We start from the raw sequence: 21,684 nt of genomic DNA on the forward strand, positions 1-21,684 counted from the left end.
GTATGGATGTAAATGTTTTGTGATATTACATAGGAAGTGGATTTTAAAGTGTGGTCTCTAGACTAGTATATAAGCATCACCCAGGAACCTATTATAAATGCAAATTAATGAGCCCTGCCCCAGGCCCACTGGATCAGAAACTCTGGGGGGTAGAGCACAGCAATCTGAGTTTTAACAAGCCTTCTGGGTGATTCTGTTGCACACTAATGAAGTAGGAAATGTCACAGTTCCATTTTTTCTCCAGAGTACTCATTTTCAACTTGAACTACAAATGGGAAGAGACTCTTCTTGCAAAGGAGTTTCCAGCTCAATTGGAAGACAGTTGAGAAAGGCAGAGAACACAGATCAAGAGAACTATAAGGTTGGGCAAATATTGAGAAACTTTTCCCAAGGAAATTAGCCAAGCAGGCAGCTGGCGTGATGCCAAGACTCCTGGAGAGTAAAAACCTTCCTAGAAATCAATTGGGAAAAGTTGCTTTAAAGTGAACTTTGCGGAAGTACATAAGCACAGCCTAAAGACTTTCTGAAAATACTAATGAGTTCTCATATAAAGAAGGTGACATCCTAGCACATATAGGAACAAGAATAGCATGTATCATATTAAGAATTAAGCAGATATTGGAAGAAAGGTTACTAGAACAGCGTATTCATTTTACCTCTCTGGTTAAGAGCTCTCCCTGGTTCCTTAGTAATGACAACATTTAACATTTAATGAGTGTTTACTCTGTGCCAGGTATGGTAGTAAGTACCTCAGTAAATTATCTCACAGGTGAGGAAACTAAGGCCCAGAAAGGTATAGTAACTTGCCCCAAGTCACACAACTAGTAAGTGATGATACTGGGATTCAAACCTGGGAAGTTTTGCTCCAGAGCACCACTGTTTAACTAAAACGCTCTATTGCTTCTCTTTAATGAGAACCTCATTGTGTGTTAAATATTTAGAGGCTTGGAGTTCCCATCTCAGAGTGTGCATTTTTGTGGTTTTCACAAGTCTCAAGCTAAATAACCTCTTTATATATTATTATATATAGATAACTGGACTCTGGACCCCACCTGACTAATGCTATCAAGTTCTGGTGCCCAAAGTGGACAATCAGGTAAGCTGCACCTCTACAGGACATTGCTTCAATAAAGCTACTACTACAAGCACATTAAATGTTACTCTAAATCCTAATATCAGATGTTTAAATTCTCTTATTATAACAGGAGACATAAAGAAGCACACACATGGGGGCCAACTGATCCCAACCACGAAAAGGAAGGGATGTAGAGTCTAAGGACCAGAATCCCTAATCCGGATGTTTGGTTTTTGTCTGAGATAAATTAAGTGAAGTTGCTCTAATTCTGGCATTTACCCTTACATGAAATTCATTTTTAAGTATCATGAGAGCAACGGCTCTTTTATTCACCATATCTGTGCATAGCCAAGCACACTGCTTGACACATGGCAGGCACTCATGTATTTGTGAAAGGAAGGGAGGAAGGGTAAGGAGGGAGACAGGAAAGAAAGTTATAAAGGTAGATTCCGTTTTTTCTAATTTTTTTTTGTATAACGGCCATAAATGGGTGTGGAACTTTTGAAGTAACTGCTTAGGTGTTGGCAAGGCAGGCAAATAAATTAGAAATCTTATACTTCATGTAGATGAGTACAGTATACAAATACAAAATAAAGCATTTATGAAAATCCTACTTTGATCCAGTCCTATGGGCAGCTTCATAGAAGCAAATTTGCAAGCTTGCCATTCTAATCGAGTCAATAATTCATGTGTGCATATAATATTCACTTATTCAACAAATATTTGTTGAGAGCCTCCTATGTGCCAGGCAGGTAGTATGTGCTGAGTTTACAAAAATGAGTAAGACATGATTTCTGTTCCCAAGAGCTCAGATGATTAGTTGAGAAAAACAGATAACGTGGTGATGGTCACACAACTCTATAAATATACTAAAACCCATTGAACTGTACAATTTAGACTGGTGAATTGTATGGTATGTGAATTATAACTCAATAAAATTGTATAAAACAAACAGATAAACAAAAACAGGTGTAAGCCTTGTACAAAACCGGGAAGAGGTGGCCATAAATTAGCCTGGGAAAGGAAGAGGGAGGCTTCATTAGTGAATAAACCCTGAGTTGAAGTCTTAAATTAAAAAAATAAAAAAAAAAGTTACCGAGGTGATACGGTACAGGACGTTCCAGAGGGGACAGAGTGAACAAAGGCCTGAAGGTGAGAAACCGTGTGTGTGAATGGGGTTGAATGGGGGTGGGCTGCGGGCAGAGGGTTGAGGCCAGGGAGGTAGGCGGAGGCCAGAAGCGAGCTCGAGGTAGACACGCGAGGGTTTTATATTAAACTGGGAAGTGATATAATTCGTGATCAGATTTGTTTTAGATAAACTACACTGACAGTTGTGACGTAATGGAAAGGATGCTGATTTTTTCCCCCCCCGGTCAGAATAACCTGTGCGTAGGTCTTAGATCTGCCATTTTAAAACTAGAAGTGTTATATAAGTTTGTCAAGTTTTATTATTCAGTTGATCTAATGGCACAGTTTGTCAGCAGCGGGAAAATGTAGAACTGCTTAATGTTCAGATTAACTGAAAACCACGCTGATCTTGCGATGAGTTCAAAAGAGTTTGTTAGTGAGTGGGACACGTCCCTTGGGTGGTAGTGGACAGCCTGGTTAATTTTTAAAAGTCTTTACGAGGCTGGAAACGTGGCGGTGGAAGCTGGTGAGATTATTCAGATTTTCTGTTTTTCATGCTCTCCTGGGTACTCTCACAATTTAAAATGATCGTTCTGAGTACACTTGCAGAATCAAAAAGAAAAAAATAAAAAGGAATAAAATAGTTGGAGCATCGCCAACAGGACCGTACTTTCCAGGAAGGGCACGTTTCCCTGAAGATGGTTGAACTGTCGAACCGGAACCAGGAAACACTGGGCTCTGCACAGCACGCAGGACTAACGGGAACACAGCCACGGGGCACCCGCGCGGCGCGCCCTCCCGCGCCAGCTCGAAGGCTTACTTTGGTCCCACCTCCTTTCCTCTTGTTCCTTCGAATCCCTTCCCCCTCCGCCGTTTCCGGATAGGAACACTTTGTAAATTCTTTCCAAGTTGAAGCGTGGGACCAATTTCGTCAACACAATCCGGAATGGTCAACATGGCGGCGGCTGTAAGATGCCTCGGTAGAGGTAAAGCGAGGGGTCGTCTGGGCTTGCGGGGAAAATAGCTCTGGCGCCGGGTCTTCTGTGGCTGCACAGTGCAAGCCGGACTCTCCTAGGTGCGGGTCTGCACTGGGGGCTCGATAAGCCTCTACTCTTTCTGGACTCTTCAGTTCTCTAGAGGGTCGTTGCTACTTAAAAACGACCTTATCAGAGGTTTCACTCCTTTCTGGAGCTGTCCACCCTAGGACGGGAGTGGGAGGGGGTATACATTGACACCCTTCCAGCCACCCGTAGGAACCGAGGCAGAGACTTGGCTCTGTCTCCGATGCTGGGGATGTGGGCTGCGGGGGGAAAGGAGTTTGATACGTGAAGAGAGATCTGGAATGGAAAAGGTGGTATATTTTAGTGGCTTACAACCATAAACTTAGAATACTTGGTGCTTTCGGAGCACATCGTTGCAGGCAGTTCCAATTCTTAAACTTCCAGATGTTGTCCAGTTTGGATTAACATTTATCATTTGGAGGCTAGTTCTGTGATATTTCTTGCTAGCAACCCTTCTCAGCAGTTAATAAGGTCTAATTTGTTGGCTAGGATGACAACCCTTTTTGGGTACAGTACTTAAAATTTTTTTATTTTGTGTTTTTGAAGTACAGTGATACGTATTGTTATTTAACTATGGTGGATTTTTGGGTGGAGGCAGCAGCCAGGAACACCCCCATTTTACAGAGGAAGAAACTGATTCTCTTAAGTATGTCGCCAAGTTCATATAACCAAGTGGCAGAGGAAGACTGAAGCTTAACTCCTAGACCAGTGATTAATTGATTTTTTTTTTTTTTAACAGCATCATAGTCTTCTCTTTGAGCTTCGTAACAGGAAAGCTCAGTGTAAAGACCAGCATTCCCTATTTGGGATAGTTGTTGCTTAAAAGATAGGGGTGACAAGAGATCACAACAGACCTTGATAAATGCTAAGTGAGCAAACTAAAAAGTATATCTTTACTGAAAAGAGATTAATGGCACTATCTTCATGTATGACAGAAATAACATTATGTTAGACAAACTAAAGGAACCAAAAGGAGAATCAAAGGTTATCATTCTCTCCTTGCCACATTTTCTTCTCATGGCTCTCAGGATGTCTCACTCTCTTAATTTTCTTTTTATCTCACTTGTCACTTCTCACATTACATTGCTGGTTCCTCCTCTTCTTCCCAATTTCTTACCTTGGAATGTCTCAGAAGCAAGGATTCCATCCTTCATCCTCATGTCTGCTGTATCTAAATTCACTCTTTTAGTGATCTCATCCAAGTTTTGTGGCTTTGACTATTGTCTGTATCTTAATGGTTCTCAAAATTATCTACAATCAGGACCTCTCTCCTGAACTTTAGATTCTTAAACTCATCTCTCTATTCTAGATCTCCACTTGTATATCTAATCAGCAACCTAACACTTGTCTAAAATCAAACTGATGGTCATCGCCTGGAGTCTTCCCCATCTCATTTGACGGTTACTGCATCCTTTCAATTGCTCAGACCAGAACCTCAGAATATCTTTGACTCCCCCTCTTTTTCTCACACATCACATTAAATGGTTGACAAATCCTTTCTGCTTTACCCTCAAAATAAATCCAGAATCTGACTTCTTCTCACTACTTCACTGCAACTACCTTCCAAGCCACTACCATCCCTCACCTAGATTTCTCTACAGTGTACTCTGGTCCTTTAAGAATTTAAATCATGTTACTCCTATGCTCAAAACTCTGCAAAACCTCCCCATTTTTCTAAATCTAAAGTCCTTAGAATGGCCTACAGCTGTGCTGTCCATTTTGTTATCCACAATTGAACACTTCAAATGTGGCTAATCCAACCTGAGTGTATTAAATACACATTAGATTTTGAGGACTTAGTACCAGAAAAAGTAAAATATCTCAATTTTTTTACATTGATAACACGTTGGAATGATATATTTGGGGGTATTAGCTGTAATAAAATATGTTAATTTTTATTATTAATTAATTTCCCTGATTTCTGTTTCACCTTTTTTTTTTATGTGGCTATTAGAAAATTTAAAGTTGTGCATGTGGCTTATATTATACTTCCATTGGACAGCACTGGCCTAGGGTCTTCCATATCATTTTGTGCCTACCTTCTTCCACCTCCATTCACCCAGCTTACCACTCTGAGTTCTTCTCCAGCTGCCCTCCTTCTCACTCACTGGGCTATAGTACATTGGCTTCTTTGTTCCTGAAACACACCAAGAACACTCCTTTGTTGGGAGGACTTTTTCTCCCAAGTGGAGTGGGCCTGGAACACTTTCTCTAGATATTTGCATGACCGACTTTCTCATTTCTTTCAAGCCTTTGCTCAAATGTCACTTTTTTTTTTCCTTTTGCGGTATGCGGGCCTCTCACTGTTGTGGCCTCGCACAGGCTCCGGATGCGCAGGCTCAGCGGCCATGGCTCACGGGCCCAGCTGCTCCGTGGCATGTGGGATCTTCCCAGACCGGGGCACGAACCCGTGTCCCCTGCATCGGCAGGCAGACTCTCAACCACTGCGCCACCAGGGAAGCCCCAAATGTCACCTTTTTAAAAGGGCCTACCTTAACCTTCCTATTTAAAACTGCAACCCACTTTCCCCTTGATTCTCAATTCCTTTTACCCAGTGGGTTTCCTCTTACCAGTACCATTTTATGTTTGTTAGTATTGTCCATCCCTAGTAGGATGTAAGCTCCGTGAGGACAGGGATTTTATTTGTTTTGTTCACTAAATACTTAAAGCAGTGCTAGCACATGTTTGTTTGGCATAATCGTTGTTTAATAAATAAATGAGTGAATGAATACATGGATCTTCAACAAAATGCCACCCCTCTTCCATGTGTTGTAATGAATATTAAAGTAATTTGAATCCAGTTTTTGCTCTCATTAGTTGACATTTCCTTCTTTCATTCAACAGATGTTTATCATGTCTTCATTTGCCAAACACTGTGTTTTGTGTTAGGAACAGAATAGTGAACAAGTTATATACACTCCTTGGCCATGCATGGTACTTATCATCTATTGAAGAGCGGTCATTCATTGTATAATTACTTTTTTAATTACAGTTGTCCTGAGTGCTGTGAAGGAAAAGTACAGGTTGTTATAAGAGTGTATATGAGAGACCTTAATCTATTCTGAGTCTTCAGGGAAGTCTTTTCTGAAGGAGTAGCTTAAGCAGAGTCCCTGAAAGATCATTGGATAATTACGGATTAGCTATTGGACGGGGGAGTGGGAAGTAGTAGGGGAGAATGTCACAGATGCAGGGAAGATTATATTTGAAAAATCTGAAGGTTGTAAAAACCACGGTGTGTTCAAGAAACTGAAAGGATGCCAGTGTATTTGAAGTGTGGCAAGCATGAGAGAGAATGGTGTTAGATGAAGCCCGCTAAATAGGTTAGAAGCAGCTCATGGAGGACCTTTTTAAGAATTTACTTTATTCAGAGAGCAAGGTGAAGCCATCCAAGTGTTGTAAGGGTATGACGAGATTTCGTTTTTAAATCATCCCTCTTATTAGCAGGTGGAAAAGAAATGGAAAGGGCCAAGAGTAGAAGAATAGACTGTTGCAGCATTCCATGTAGTAGATGATGGTGGCCTGGACTACAGTGCTTATGGTGGGAAGGCAAAGACTACATAGATAAGATCTCCTGGGGAAATTGAGGATTATAGAGTTAGGTTGAGAAACCCTGGGGAACTCTAACCTTTCAGTATCATGTTTAAGAGAATCAGCTAGCAAAGGAGATGGAGTTATTTCCATCTCATTGCCACAGGGTAGGGTTGAGGATAACTTTTGAGAATGAGTGGAGATTCAGTTACGTTCCTAAGTAGTGGAGGAAGTTCTGAGGGCTTCTGTTTTCTCTGAAGTAGCGAGTGAGGTTATTTGCTAAGAGTTAGAGGAGAAGAAATATATTAAAGGAATATAATAAAATACTACAGATAGATAAATTGACTACAGAAGGATTGAAAATACAGATATCATGGCCTAGCAGTGCTATTTAAGTAGTGGTATTTTTGTAGTTTATTTTTTCTTAGTCTATAGCAGTTTGATTTCTGTTGAAAATTTTAATTTCTGGTTGTCATGACTGGGGATTCTAAAAGTAGTGGTTGAGTATTTTATAGCAGGTTGCAATTGATGTATTCAAGAGAATTATTATTTTAAGTATCCTGCCAGGGTTGTGGGGTTCTTGTTTAGTACAATTAGAATTATTTTTTGGAAGTGTTTTCCAAATCTTGAGTGGATAATTGCTCTTCCATCATTTACCATATGTGATTTTTCAAGGTAGCTGGCTTCTTTAAAAATGTGGAGAATCTCCTCTTAGACTGTTGCATACCAGCATAGCCACTAAATTTCAGACTCTGGAGGTCAGGAACTGGATCTCATTAGTCTATTTCTCTTCTTTTTCCTAGCCGTTAAAGCCCCGGTTGTGGCTTTTGTGCCGCAGTAATAAACAGGTTTCCTATACTGTCCCAAATGTCGGACCCATATGTTCACAGAATTCACAGTCTTGGTGGTTGTCTTGTACTTCAACTTTGTTTTGGAAGATTAGAATTAGAGATGAAATTGAGTTGTTAGGCATGTGGCTTTGATGACGTTTGAGCTGATGATAAGGAGTAGACCAGGGGAAGATAACGGGGCTGGTGCATCCCTTTCAGATGTAACATTAACTGTAAAGGCCCTGAGTGAGGAATTAACTTGAGGGACTCTAGGGATTCAAGGATCTGAAAGAAGGTTCATAGTGAGCAAGTAAGAGAGTGATATGGAGTGACAGGCAGGGGCCGGCTCACATAGGGCCTGTAGACCACAGTGAGGACTCGGTAGCTCTTCTGCGTGTGCAGTGCCCTGCACTTGGAAGCTTAACTCATGAAATGAATTCATTTGATGTGTAGACAAGTCTTACAGCTTACATGCTATTGGTCTATATAATGAGTGGATTTTAAGATATTAGATTTTAACAGTAATTTTACATGAAAACCTAGTTGTAGAGCGCTAATTTAAAAAGTTGAGTTTAGAGAGTTCCCTGGTTGCCTAGTGGTTAGGATTCTGGGCTTTCACTGCCATGGCCCAGGTTCAGTCCCTGGTCGGGGAACTGACGTCCTGCAAACCACATGGCACAGCCAAAAAAAAAAAAAAAAAGAAAGAAAACAAAATTGAGTTTAAGCCCAGTTAAACAGAAAAGAAAATATAGATGACCAAACATGATAACATATTCAGCCTAATTCATAAGGAAATTTAAATTAAAACAACTCTGCATACCATCTTTCATCTACTAGGTTGACGAACATCAACGTGTTTGGTAACATACTATGTTGGCATGAGTGTATGGAAACAGGCAACCTTTTCATTGCTGGTTGAAATGTATATGGCACTGTTATTGTAGAGAGCAGTATTTATCAAAATTACAAACGTTCATATCCTTTGACCCAGCAAATTCCCTTCTTGAATTTATCCTATGAATATACTTGTATGTGTGCAGAATGATGTTTGTACAAGGTCATTCACTGCAGCACTGTTTATAATAGCAAAATATTATAAATGAACTAATGGCTGGTCACTGATTATGATACAACCACACAGTGTAGTACTTTCGCAGCTCTGAAGAGATGAAGTCTTTATGAACTGATATGAAATTATTGCTGTAATACATATGTATAAACGTATCTTTGTGAAAGGCATACATGAGATTATATATACACATCTCTTATAAATAATGTGTGTACATCTATATCTAATATATGTGTGAAAATGGGCTCTAATACCTTTACATGAAAAATAAAGGTATAGAACAGTGAGTAGAGTGTGCTACCATTTAATAAAAGAGTAGGGAAATAATATTTCTAGAGAGATGCATAAGAAATTACTAACGTGGGAGGGAAGCTGGGTTTTAGGGGTTGGAGGAAGACTTTACTTTTGTATATTCTTTTGTAACCCTTAAATAAAAACATTTTCCTAGTATTTCTACATACAAAAGATATTTATAACATATAAAGAATAATAACTTAAAATTCTGGATACTTACTAGTAAGCTTAAAAAAATAAAGAACATTATCAATACCTTCAAAGGCCTAAGTGCTTTTGTCTTATTTGATCTGTTTCTTCCCCAGAGGTAAGGCACTTTTCCTGAATTTCTATTTTATCACTCCATTGTTTTTCTGTATAGTTTTTTTTGGCTGCATTGGGTCTTCGTTGCTGTGTGCAGGCTTTCTCTAGTTGTGGTGAGCAGGGGCTACTCTTTGTTGCAGTGTGTGGGCTTCTCATTGTGGTGGCTTTCTTGTTGCGGAGCATGGGCTCTAGGGGCATGGGCTTCAGTAGTTGTGGTGCGTGGGCTCAGTAGTTGTGCGTGGGCTCAGTAGTTGTGGTGCATGGGCTTAGTTGCTCCACAGCATGTGGGATCTTCCCAGACCAGGGCTCGAACCCATGTCCCTGTGTTGGCAGGAGGATTCTTAACCACTGTGCCACCAGGGGAGTCCCCTTCTGTATAGTTTTAACACACGCACACACACACACACGCGCACACACATACACACACACACACACACACACACACACACTCCTAAATACAATATTGATTACTTATGCATGTTTTTGAATTGAAATAATACCAAATGAATTCTTTTGCCAGTGACATTTTTGCTCAAATTATGTTTGAAAGATCCATCTATATATATGGCATATAGTTTATTCATTTTTACAGTCCTGTAGCTTTCCATTATAGGAATATACCACAAATTATTTATCCATCCTACTGTAGATACACACTTGGGTTCTTTTCTTCAGTTTTGCCATTTCAACGATGTGATGATCATTCTTGTCTCTTAGTACACGTGTGCAGGAGTTCCTCTAGGGTACATGCCCAGGAGTAGAGTTCCTGCATCATTGAGGTGTGCATGCCCATCCTCTTTGGGTAATGCTGTATTGTTTTCCAAAATGGTATTCCAATTCATACTCTTAACTGCTATGTGTAAAATTTATCCTTATGTGATATTTTCAGCTATACAGGACTTTTAAAAAAGTTTTGCCAATTTGCTACATGTAAAACAGTGCTACTTAAATTATCTCATCTACAAACTGTTACCTGTCCAAAATAAGATCAAAGCACTCTTCATTGAGAAAGTCTTGTGGAAAAAAATTTTGTCAGCTGCACTAAATAATATACTTACTTAGTGATGTGTTTGATTTACATGCTGGGTTAATTCTAATTTGGTAACAGATAGGCTGTAACAGGCTCACAGACCACTCTTTAAGTAGCACCGTAAAATGATATGTTACTGTGGTTGAAATTAACATTTACCTGATTACTAATGAGACTGTACTTTTTTTTTTTTTTTTTTTGCGGTACGCGGGCCTCTCACTGTTGTGGCCTCTCCCGTTGCAGAGCACAGGCTCCAGACGCGCAGGCTCAGCGGCCATGGCTCATGGGCCCAGCCACTCCGCAGCATGTAGGATCTTCCCGGACCGGGGCACAAACCCATGTCCCCTGCATCGGCAGGCGGACTCTCAACCACTGTGCCACCAGGGAAGCCCAAGACTGTACATTTTTTATATGTTTATGCATCATTTGTATTTCATTTTCAGTTAGACGTCTATTCATCTCTTTTGTTTATTTTTCAATTGGGTTGATCTTATATATTCTGGATATTAATCCTTAGTCCAGTATGTATGTTACTATTATAATCTCCCAGTTTTTGGGCTTGTCTTTTCACTTTCTTTAAAGTATCTTTTGATAAACAGGTGTTCTTAACACTAATGTAGTCACTTTTCGGTTACTGCTTTTGGATTTTGTTTGTGAAATTGTTCCCTTCTCAGAGGTCATAAAGATATTTTCCTATATTCTGAAATCCTTTAAGTTTTGCCATTCACATGTAAGTCCTTAGTCCGTCTAGATTTGATTGATTGCATATATGTGTGTGTGTGTGTGTGTGTGTGTGTGTGTGTGTGTGTGTGGTGTGAAATAGGGATCTAAATATACTCTTTTCCCTGTTGATAATCACTTGTCTTAGCACCACTTATTGAATTCTTTGCACAGTGATTTGCAATAACATCTCTGTCATATTTCAGTATCCATATGTACATGGGCTTGTTGCTGGGCTGTTTATTGTTTCATTAGTCTATTTTTCTTGTGCCAATACCAAAGTGTCTTAATCACCATAGCTTTATAACAAGTCTTGACCTCTGGTAAGACAGTACCCTCCACTTTCTTATCCTTCAGAAGTACCTTGGGCAACTTGAATGTATTATCTATACAAGAAAAAAAAAGACTAAAATTTAAATTAAAAATTCAGGATATGTATTTGTAATCTATAATAATAGAGCTAACATACTTTGAGCCTGAACTAGACTAAGTTAAAAATAAATTAGGACAGAATTCTTCAATTAGCTATGTCTACTTGACTTTAGTTTCAAGAAGTACAGTTTCCATTTTTACAGTTTTTAAAGATTGTGGTTAACTCACAAATATTGAATATTTTCGTTTTAGAAAACACTGAGAATGTAAAAACTATGTATGTAGTGATTAATATTTTACATGTTTGTTTTCTTTCAAGTCTTGATACATCAGCAAAGGCATAGTCTTTCCAAGATGGCTTCTCAGACATCTCTTTATCCTTGTTCTGTGTACGTTCTGGTGCCCAACAGACATTTTGCTGCTGCTACAAGGTAAGTTTTTTGGTTTTGTTTTTATTTTTTTAGTTATTTCATCTGCTATCATTTAAATCTTTGATTAAAAAACAATATGCTTGGGGGGCTTTCCTGGTGGCACAGTGTTTGAGGGTCCGCCTGCCAGTGCAGGGGACACGGGTTCGAGCCCTGGTCCAGGGAGATCCCACATGCTGCAGAGCAGCTGAGCCTGTGTGCCACAACTACTGAGCCTGAGCTCTAGAGCCCACATGCCACAACTACTGAAGCCTGCGTGCCTAGAGCCCATGCATCGAGGCGGGAGCAGTGGGAGGCCCGCGCACCGTAGCGGGGGGTAGCCCCTGCTCTCTGCAGCTGGAGAGGGCCCGCGAGGCGCCAGGAACCCAACACAGCCAAAAATAAAATAAATAAATTTAAAAAAAAAAGAAATATGCATGTTTTTAAAAAACTGTGAAAATTTATTAGCAGATAATTTTTTCCATGTCTAACAATGAGTTATTCAGTAGCTTGATGAGAATCATAGTATTCGCAATTTTAATTGTGGTTTTAATATTTTAACGTATTGACTTTATGATATACTAAAAAAATAGTTTTTTCATGGCTGATTTTCTGTCAGGACCTGAGACAGGGTAGAGGGGCTTGTGCTTGCCTCTCTTCACTCTTGTCACTCTGAGTCTCCTCTCCTCTGCGTGTATGTGCATATACTCATGGTTTGCTAGTGGCATCTCTGACTCTGGTTTTGCTTCTCTCTTGACAATAGGTTCTTTTTCTTGCTTCTTTGTATATCTCAGAATATTTTATTGACTGCTAGATATTTTGTTCGAACAGTTGAGACTAAAGCACATACTATTTATGCCTGGAAATGGGCATGCCTCTTCTGTCACAGTGTTAAGTCAATCCAGTCAAAAGTTGAGCTGGGGTTTGGTTTTGTTACTGCTATGGTTACCACCACCAGCTTCAGATTTCTGTACTGTTACCTTGTGCTTAGGGTGGGGGCTGGGTTGCTGGAAGGTTTTTTTTCTCAGTGTTGCTGTTCCGTGCTCAGTTTTCAACCTTGCCTGTGCAGCTGTGCCTCAGAAGGGGGTCACTCTCCATACTCTTGCTCCTCCCCAAGTAGAAGACTGCTATTGCTTATTACTCAGTGCTTGTCAGGCTGGTGATGGGTGCAGAAGGGATTCTGTGTTTTCTAAGTTCAGCCATTGTCTTAAGTTGGCCCACTGTTGCTGGTCCTTGGGCATGAGGTTTTCTCAGTATTTCTCTCCCTCCCCCCATGGTATGTATCTATTGCAGGTCTTGTGCTGTAGTGCCTGGACCCTTCCATAGCTTTATTGGTAGATGATACTGCACTCAGGACTATTTCCCGCCCCACCCCCGAGGATAAAAGTTTTAGTGTTTTTTCTTCTTTCTAGTGTTTTTTTCTTCTTTTATTTCCGTACATACAGTGGGTGTTTACCTGTGCCCTAGAGGGCTTCAGGGTTACTTGCCTTTCCGGCTGTAGTAGCTGATCTTCTCCATACTGCACCCTTGAAGGAGGCTCCCTAGTCCCCTGGCCTGCTCCCGTCTTTCCCGGGAGCATCTGATGGAGGTCTGTGGAAAAGGCCCACGCAGTAAGTGTGAACTCCCCTTGTGTCTGGATCTCTCAGGGGGTTTATACGTTAGTGCTAAAAGTTTAGCTGATTTTTTTTCCTGCCTGCTTGCCTTCCTCTTATTCTCTGCTACAGGTGAGACCCTCCTGGCTGTATGCATATGGAGTGGGGTTGTGGGGAGATTTCAGACCTGTTTGGTTGCCCTACGATCTCAGCTCTGTGATGCGTTCAAGAAAAGTTGTGATTTTATCTGACTCTGTCATTGTTAATGCTCTTTCCAGCTTTTATTTGTATCACTATTGACTAGGCTTTATTCTGTCAGTTTTTACATTTTAGGTATAAGCAGAACTTCTGCATTTAGTTTATTTTTTAAATTATTTATTTATTTATTTATTTGGTTGCTTGGGGTCTTAGTTGTGGCAGGTGGGCTCATTAGTTGTGGCACGCGAACTTTTAGTTGCAGCATGTGTGTGGGATCTAGTTCCCTGATCAGGGGTTAAACCTGGGCCCCCTGCATTGGGAGCGCGGAGTCCTATTCACTGCGCCACCAGGAAGTCCCTGCATTTAAGTTTAATGAATAAACCAGCATCAAAGGTGGGTGTTTGTGATTTTATTTATGTGATTACACTGAGAAGTAAGAATTCCAAACATTGGCATTCCATTAATAGTTATATGCCCTAGGCATTTTCTCTTTAGTTCTGTTCAGTTCAGTTTAGTTTGACTGAGGTTGTGTACCCTCCTACCTCCACCCCAATTCCTCAAAGTAAAGGCTTCTTCAGCCTTAAAAGGACTTGGATCTCTGGGGTCACAGATCTTCAAGGATCTTGAAGTGAGCTTTATTATAGCACTGATTTTTTTCTTATCTTGTTTTATTTGGGTATGACCGTGGAATTATTTTTCCCTTTCATTCTCTTGGAGGTAGGAGACAGGTGAAGCAGGGAGAAAGTTATTACCTGAAAACAGTCTCTTATTACTCATTTAATCTGTGTGGTTTAGTTACCCAGGTAACTACAGCTAAATTCTGTTCTCTCTAATTCAGACTGCCAGGTGTTTCTCCCTCACCTTCCCCAAAACCTTTCTAATATGATTATTTTATTCTCCGAGAATCATAGTATTTAAGTTCTCCTGATAGGGCCTTACATAATTGCATGAACAACAGAGTTCTTCTGGATGTGATTCTTATGAATAAAGGCAGACAATTTTTGGAGTGTCATGGAAAACAACAGGTGGTGGGTTTATAAAATTACTATTGACAGATTTTATTCAATTGCAGTTTTTTATTAATTTTGGAAGACAGTATTTTCCTTAAAGTCCTATTTGCTCTGTGTTATAATGATGTACTTTATTTTTCTTTTTACTAAAATAGTGTTCTGTTTGTAACTTAATATTTTCACTGAACCGTCTCAAATATTTTGTGAAACAAGGTCTAAAGTATAAATAAGTAAACTGCTGTATATCCCAACTCAGTCTCATTATGTATCAGACTTATATTGGGTTTTGCAAATATTTATTACTTTAAAAATCATATTTTAGCCTCTGGGGACTTCATATTACTAATTGCAAATTAAATGGACAGGTTCAGTCATGGTTAAAAATATAGTGGTGAAATCAGCATTTACATAAAGTAAATCTGTAGGTTATAGTTACAATATTTATTCCTTTGTTAATCTTAGAGAGTTTATTACTAAAACAGGCTCTCTAGGCTCCTTCTTCTATTGGCCTTACTGCTCTTTTACTAAATATAAAATGTGATTTCTCCAGTTTGGAAGGTTTCAGGATTTTGTGGTGTACTCCCAAATACCATTGCATGTCGCATCATCCACCCAGGCACCTACTTAGACTTGTCAGCAGTCCAGTGGTAGGACACCTGTGTCCCATTAAAAATGAGCACTGTAATTATCTGCTATTTGGTCAAATTGCTTATTAGTTGGGAGGATACTCTTATTAGCTATGGTAATAAGGATTCATCCAGTGCTATAAGTGTGAATGGAATTATATGTTGGATTGGTTTTTGAGGTTCTTTTTTAAAATATCATTTTACTGTCATCCATTTCTTTTGCATAAATTTTCTAGGACTCCATATTGGTTTTCTGTTGCTGCTGTAACAAATTACCACAGACCTCGTGGCTTAAAACAACTCAAGTTTATTATCTTGCAGTTCCGTAGGTCAGAATTCTGACATGGATCTCACTGGACTAAAATCAAGGAGTCATCAGAGCTTCGTTCCTTTCTGGAGGCTCTAGGGCAGAATCTGTTTCCTTGCATTCCCAGCTCGAGAGGCTACCCATATTCCTTGGCTCATGGCTCCCCCTTCCTCCGTCTTCAAAGTTAGGAATGGCATATTGAGTCCCTTTCATGCTCAGATTTCTCCTGTCTCTTCCCATCTCTTATCAGATGCGGATGAGAAAGGGGAAAGTTTCTCTGCTTTCAAGGACTGTGTGATTTGGGCCCACCTGGGTAGTCCAGGATAAGCTCCCCATCTCAAGTTCTTTAACCTTAATCCCATCTGCAGAGTCCTTTTTGCCAGGTAGAGACGGACATCTTTGGGAAGCCATTATTGTGTCTACCTTAGAACCCAGACATCTTTCTAAAATATTATTTCACTAATTTAAAACTTTTATGGTTAAAAGATTAAATGTGTGACTTGAATTAATGCTGAGAAAATAAATCATCTCTAGCTCTGACTTCTTAACTTCAAACTCTGACCTGTAATTTTCTGTTGAACATATTTTCTTAGTTTGTAAGCATCTTGTTAGCATTTGCTATGTAACGAACTCCCTTATAATTAATTATCATTGCCCACACATCTCTGGGTGAGCTGAGCTAAGCTAGGTTTGGGTGGGTGTCTCTGATGACCTTGGCTGGGCTTGCTGTGTCTCCATGAGTCCGCTGCAGGTCAGCTGAGAATTGTCCAATCTAAGGGCTCTGTGGGGCAGCTGTGTTTCACACTTCTCGCCTCCTCCCACCTTGGGCTACCCCGGTCCTGTTCTTATGAAAATGGCAGAAATACAAACTTACAAGTGGAAACAGATGAAGCCTCTTATGCCTTAAGCTTAGAGCATAGAAACTGTCACTTTTGCTTTATTCTATTGGTCTACTAGTCACATGACCAAATCAAGGCCCTGAGAAATATACTCCACCCTTTTAATTGGGAGGAACTGCAGAGTCACTTAGCAGAGGGACTTGAATAGAGAGAGGGGGTAAGGAATTGGGGCCAGTGATGCAACTAACCCCACACTCAAACTCTGTTTACCCAAACTGAACTCATCTCTGTGACTACCTTCCTCATAAGAAAACTGTTTTGCTTTCTTTATTTCTGGTTTTAGTTAATGATAGTACTCTAGTCACCCAAGCCAGAACCCTACGAAGTATTCTAGAGTCTTCTCTCTCCCCTTTCCCTAGCTTCAATATTTACCTTGTAAAATATCTCTGTAATCTGTCCAGCCTATTACCATCACTGCTCTGGTTCAGGCTGTCATACCTCCTTAAGAAGAGAGGGAGCGAGTTGTCTCTTAATTGTCTCCAATCTAGCTTCCGTCAAATCCATCCCTTATATTGCAGCCAGAATACTCTACCTGAAATACAGATCCCACTCCTGTTCAGTGGCTTCTCATTGCTTCTAGAGGAGGGTTTCTGTGATCTAGATCTGCCAGCCTCATGTGCTGCTGTTTCATGCCTTTTGCTTTACCTTTAGTTCAGGAGTCAGCAAAATATGGCCAGTGGGCCAAAAAATCTGGCCTGCCATCTATTTTTGTACAGTTCATGAGCTGAGAATGTTTTTCACATTTTTAAGTGATTAGGGAAAAAAAGGAACAGTATTTTGTGACACATGAAAATTATAAAATTTAAACCAGTGTTCATAAATAAAGTTTTATTGGAACGGAGATTCACTCATTCATTTTTGAATTGGCTGTGGCTGCTTTCACATTACAATGGCAGAGTTGAGTCATTGAGACAAGAGACCGTAAAATATTTGCTCTCTGATCCCTTACAGAAAAAGTTTACCAACCCCTGCTCTAGTCAGCTAGAACTTATAATAGCTCCCCTTATGTACCATTCTGTTTATCATGCCTCAGTACTTTTATTACATTGTTTCTTTGCCTGGATAATTCTATAGCTTTATTGCTATATAATTTACGTACCACACAATTCACCTATATAAAGTGTACAATTCAGTGGTTTTTAGTATATTCACAGCATTGTGCAACCATCACCACAGTCAGTTTTAGAACATTTTCATTATCTTCCCGCAAAACCTCAGGCCCATTAGCAGTCGCTCCCCATTTCCTTAACCCTCTCCCCTGGCCCTAGTCAACCACCAAATCTACTTTCAGTTTCTATAGATGTGCCCATTCTTGATATTTACTATAAATGGAACCATACAACATGTGGTGCTTTTGTGACTGGCTTCTTTCACTTAGCATAATGTGTTTAAGGTTTATACAAATTATAGCATGTATCAGTGCTTCATTTCCTTTCATTGCCTATTAATATTCTGCTGTATGAATATACCACATTTTGTGTATCCATTCATCAGTTGATGGACATCTGGGTTGTTTTACTTTTTGACTCTTTTGAATAATGCTGCTATGAATATTTGTGTACAAGTGTTTGTGTGGTCATATATTTTCATTTCTCTTGGGTATATATCTGGGCTAATTCTTCCTTATCCTTCAGGAATTGATTTTGGGGTCATCTCTTTCAGAACTCTTCCCGTCCTCCTAGGCAGGGTTAATGTCTTTTCCCTATGGCCCTGATAACATTCTCAAAGTATTTACCACATCATATTGAAATTATCTCTTTGCATGTCTGTCTCCTCTAAGTTTCTGGAGAGCAACATCAATGCCTTATCCAACTTTGTATCAATTGCAAACAGTTCAAAAGTTCACTTAATATTTGTTGCACTAGAAAAACTATAAAATAATCTATGCTTTTGAATTAAAATAAACTTTATCTTTTGTCTTTTTTTGGTCTAATGTACATTGCCTTTTTTTTTTTTTTTTTTTGCGGTATGCGGAGTTCTCACTGTTGTGGCCTCTCCCATTGCGGAGCACAGGCTCCGGACGCGCAGGCTCAGCGGCCATGGCTCACGGGCCCAGCCGCTCCGCGGCATGTGAGATCTTCACAGACCGGGTTACGAACCCCTGTCCCCTGCATCGGCAGGTGGACTCTCAACCACTGCGCCACCAGGGAAGCCCCATTGCCTTTTTTTTTAAGTCTCTTGGACTACATATTGAGATAACTGATCTTGAATTTTTTTTTTAAGGCCTGCAAAGAAAACAAAAAAAGGTGCCAAAGAAAAAGCATCGGATGAGAAAAAAGATGAGATAGAAAAAATAAAGTCATATCCCTTTATGGAAGGTGAACCTGAAGATGATGTCTACCTAAAACGCTTATATCCAAGGCAGATATACGAGGTGGAGAAAGCTATTCACTTACTTAAGAAATTTCAAGTTCTGGACTTTACTAATCCAAAGCAAGGTGTCTATCTTGATTTGACACTGGATATGACACTGGGGAAGAAGGTATGTAGACTCAATTAAAATTTATTTGTGAACAGTGGTTGAAAGAATTGCCGTTTCTTCATTTAAACAATTTTTGTCTCCTGTAATAATTTTTAGGAAATCTTGTGCTCTTTCTGAACTTTAGGTTGAAAAATATGTTTGTTTGTCTTAATTTTCCAAATATAAGATAAAATGTTGAATGTACTCTGCAGAGTTGATGAACATATATCTCCTCTTCATCTGAAAGTCACTGGTATAAATTTCAATAAAAGTAGTGTTAAAATTAATTGAGGTATTGCTGTAACTTTGAAAAATGACTTAGGCTGCCTGGGTATGTTGTTCCTTCTCTGTAAATGAGGACTTTGGATTAGCTTAGTAGCCTTCTGATGTGTTCCTTAGAATCCTAAAGTTGAGAGTAAGTTTGGGTGGAGTTCCAAGCCCCTTACTCTCATCTCAGTCAGAACCTTTCTACTTTGTCTGTTTATATATTGCAGTTCCATGGAAGACTTGTTTATAAAATTCTAAAAGTGGGAAAAACACTAGATTAGATTTGAGGTCCATTACAGCTCTAAATTTTATAAGCTTCTCACTTAAGTCTGAGTTTTTTGGAGATGATATTTTAATTTTTACTCCGAGAATGTCTTTTTTGGGTCAAACTAGAAGGTATATAGTTTTGAATACAATTTAACAACCTCAACGACAACAATTCATTGAGCACGTAGAAGGAGGCAGTACAGCATAGTGCTTAAGAGCATAGGCTCTGGAGTCGGGTTACAGTACAGGCCAGAATCCTGGCATCACCAGTTACCTGCTCTTTAAGCTTCTGGTTTAACCTCTCTAAATCTCAGTTTTTTCCTCTCTTTATAAAGGGGGTTAAAATGCTTATTAGTTCATTTGGTTATAGTGAGGATTAAATGAGATGATAGTGAAGGATTTGGTAAGAGTTTAATAATAACGATCAACATTGACTGGAAACTTTCTGTGTACCAGCCACAGTACTAAATGCTTTGCATGCATTTGCTCATTTAATTCTATAATAATCTCAGAAGAGGAAGCTGAGACACAGAAAGTGAAGTAACTTGCTCAAGGTCACAGAGTAGGGGGTGGAGTTAGGATTTGGACCAAGGTCTGTCTCATTTCTTAGTTCTTATTAATTATAGTTCATACCAGCCCTGTTGTAATTTTATTTTATACCATAGTGTTACTGTTCTTTTATTTTAAATTGTTGTGCTGTCCAAAATAATCACTTTCTCAGTCAACCATTAATGTAGTTTATAACGAAGTCTTATATGACCACAGGTTTCATTTCATAAATGGAAGCCACTTGTAAACTAATAACATTGGAAGGGTACAGTTGTTTTCCTGAGACATTTTTTGTTATTGATAGAGTGCTTGTAAAACAAGCCAGCATTCCCCCAGGGGATGCTATTGTGATTGCTTGCCATTGAAAAATTTACTGAAGTCAGTTGTGACATGTTAATGGCAAAGGAATGCCAGTCAGTAAAACTGAGTTGCATGTCTGATATAAAGTGTGCTTAAGAGTTTGTGCCTTCTTGTCTGAAAAGAAATTCTCAGGAGGTTATCTCTATGCAAAGCTTTTCTAAAAATATAATCTTTCAATCAGTTTAATTAGGGAGCAACTCCTTTTCTCTTTCTTCCAGACCTTAAGGCCGCACCAAAACTATGGGCCTAGAACTTGTTTCCCTGCGATGTCTCCCTAAGAGATCTGAGCCATAGGCCTAGACAGGTCCTTGACCCAATGACTGAACATATTAGTTCTGAGGCCCTGTAGAAACTCCACCTGTATTAGGGCGCCTCACATGCATTCCATTATTTATTTGGGATTTTCCAACTGGCTTCCCAAATATATCTGAAAGTGGTGGGTGGTCCAGGTAATTTCAAAATAGACCCACTCAGAAGAGCCTTTCAGGTTTGGCAATCAATCTTGGATTTAAAGTTAATATCATCTGATTTACCTGATTGTTTAGAGCCAGTGATGGAAATTAGGGGTGACCTACTGAACAGATCAGCTGGATATTGTTCAATATGCATAGCTATATACATGTCCTGCTTGATGCTATTAAAAAAATTACATGTTCTTTTGAATTTAATTCAGGGCAGCAAACATTTATTGGCATCCATCATGTGGAAAGCATTGTACTAGGTGCTGGGGAAGATATGGATTGTGCAAACTTATCTGTTATTAATATGTGAGAGACTGTGATGAACGATGTAGAGATAGAAGCCAAGTGCCGTGGAAGTATGGAGCTGGGGAGAGAGATTTAGATTTTTATTAGGATTTCTTACAAAAGAAATATAATCTCTTATGCCTTAAAGTGTAACCAGTGAATATTTCAGATATAGAAAAGCTGAATGAATTTTTCATAATTGATTTTCCATTGTTGTGTATTTAGAAAAAAGTGGAGCCGTTTGCCAGTGTTCTTAGTTTGCCATACCCATTTGTTTCAGAGACCAGTAAAGTTGCTGTATTTACAGGGGTGAGTAACCTTTGTCAGCTTTTTATATCGTTTAATTTTTTTTACATATCACATTAGTCAATGATTAGAATAACTGAATGAGGGCTTCCCTGGTGGCACAGTGGTTGAGAGTCCGCCTGCCGATGCAGGGGACACGGGTTCGTGCCCCGGTCTGGGAAGATCCCACATGCCGCGGAGCGGCTGGGCCCGTGAGCCATGGCCGCTGAGCCTGTGCATCCGGAGCCTGTGCTCCGTAATGGGAGAGGCCACAACAGTGAGAGGCCCGCGTACCGCAAA

The 21,684-nt window shown here is 39.7% G+C and overlaps 1 protein-coding gene across 4 annotated transcripts in view; it reads left to right on the top strand.

The window, feature by feature from the left end:
* The first annotated feature begins 995 nt into the window (after positions 1-995).
* Positions 996-21,684, top strand: part of MRPL1 (mitochondrial ribosomal protein L1) — a 69,196-nt gene continuing 48,507 nt past the window's right edge. For 3 of the 4 annotated variants that reach the window (XM_082837802.1, XM_082837801.1, XM_082837799.1), the window contains exons 1-4: positions 2,771-3,189; positions 11,730-11,841; positions 18,673-18,931; positions 21,325-21,408. In XM_082837802.1, coding sequence (XP_082693928.1) covers positions 3,150-3,189; positions 11,730-11,841; positions 18,673-18,931; positions 21,325-21,408 — 495 coding nt within the window. In that variant the 5' untranslated portion in view covers positions 2,771-3,149. Of the gene's footprint in view, positions 1,097-2,770; positions 3,190-11,729; positions 11,842-18,672; positions 18,932-21,324; positions 21,409-21,684 lie in introns of those variants that run through there. The other variant, XM_082837800.1, reaches the window with a different exon arrangement.

Source organism: Leucopleurus acutus (assembly GCF_964270905.1).
Source record: "Leucopleurus acutus genome assembly, chromosome: 4".
Classification (NCBI taxonomy): Eukaryota; Metazoa; Chordata; class Mammalia; order Artiodactyla; family Delphinidae; genus Leucopleurus; species Leucopleurus acutus.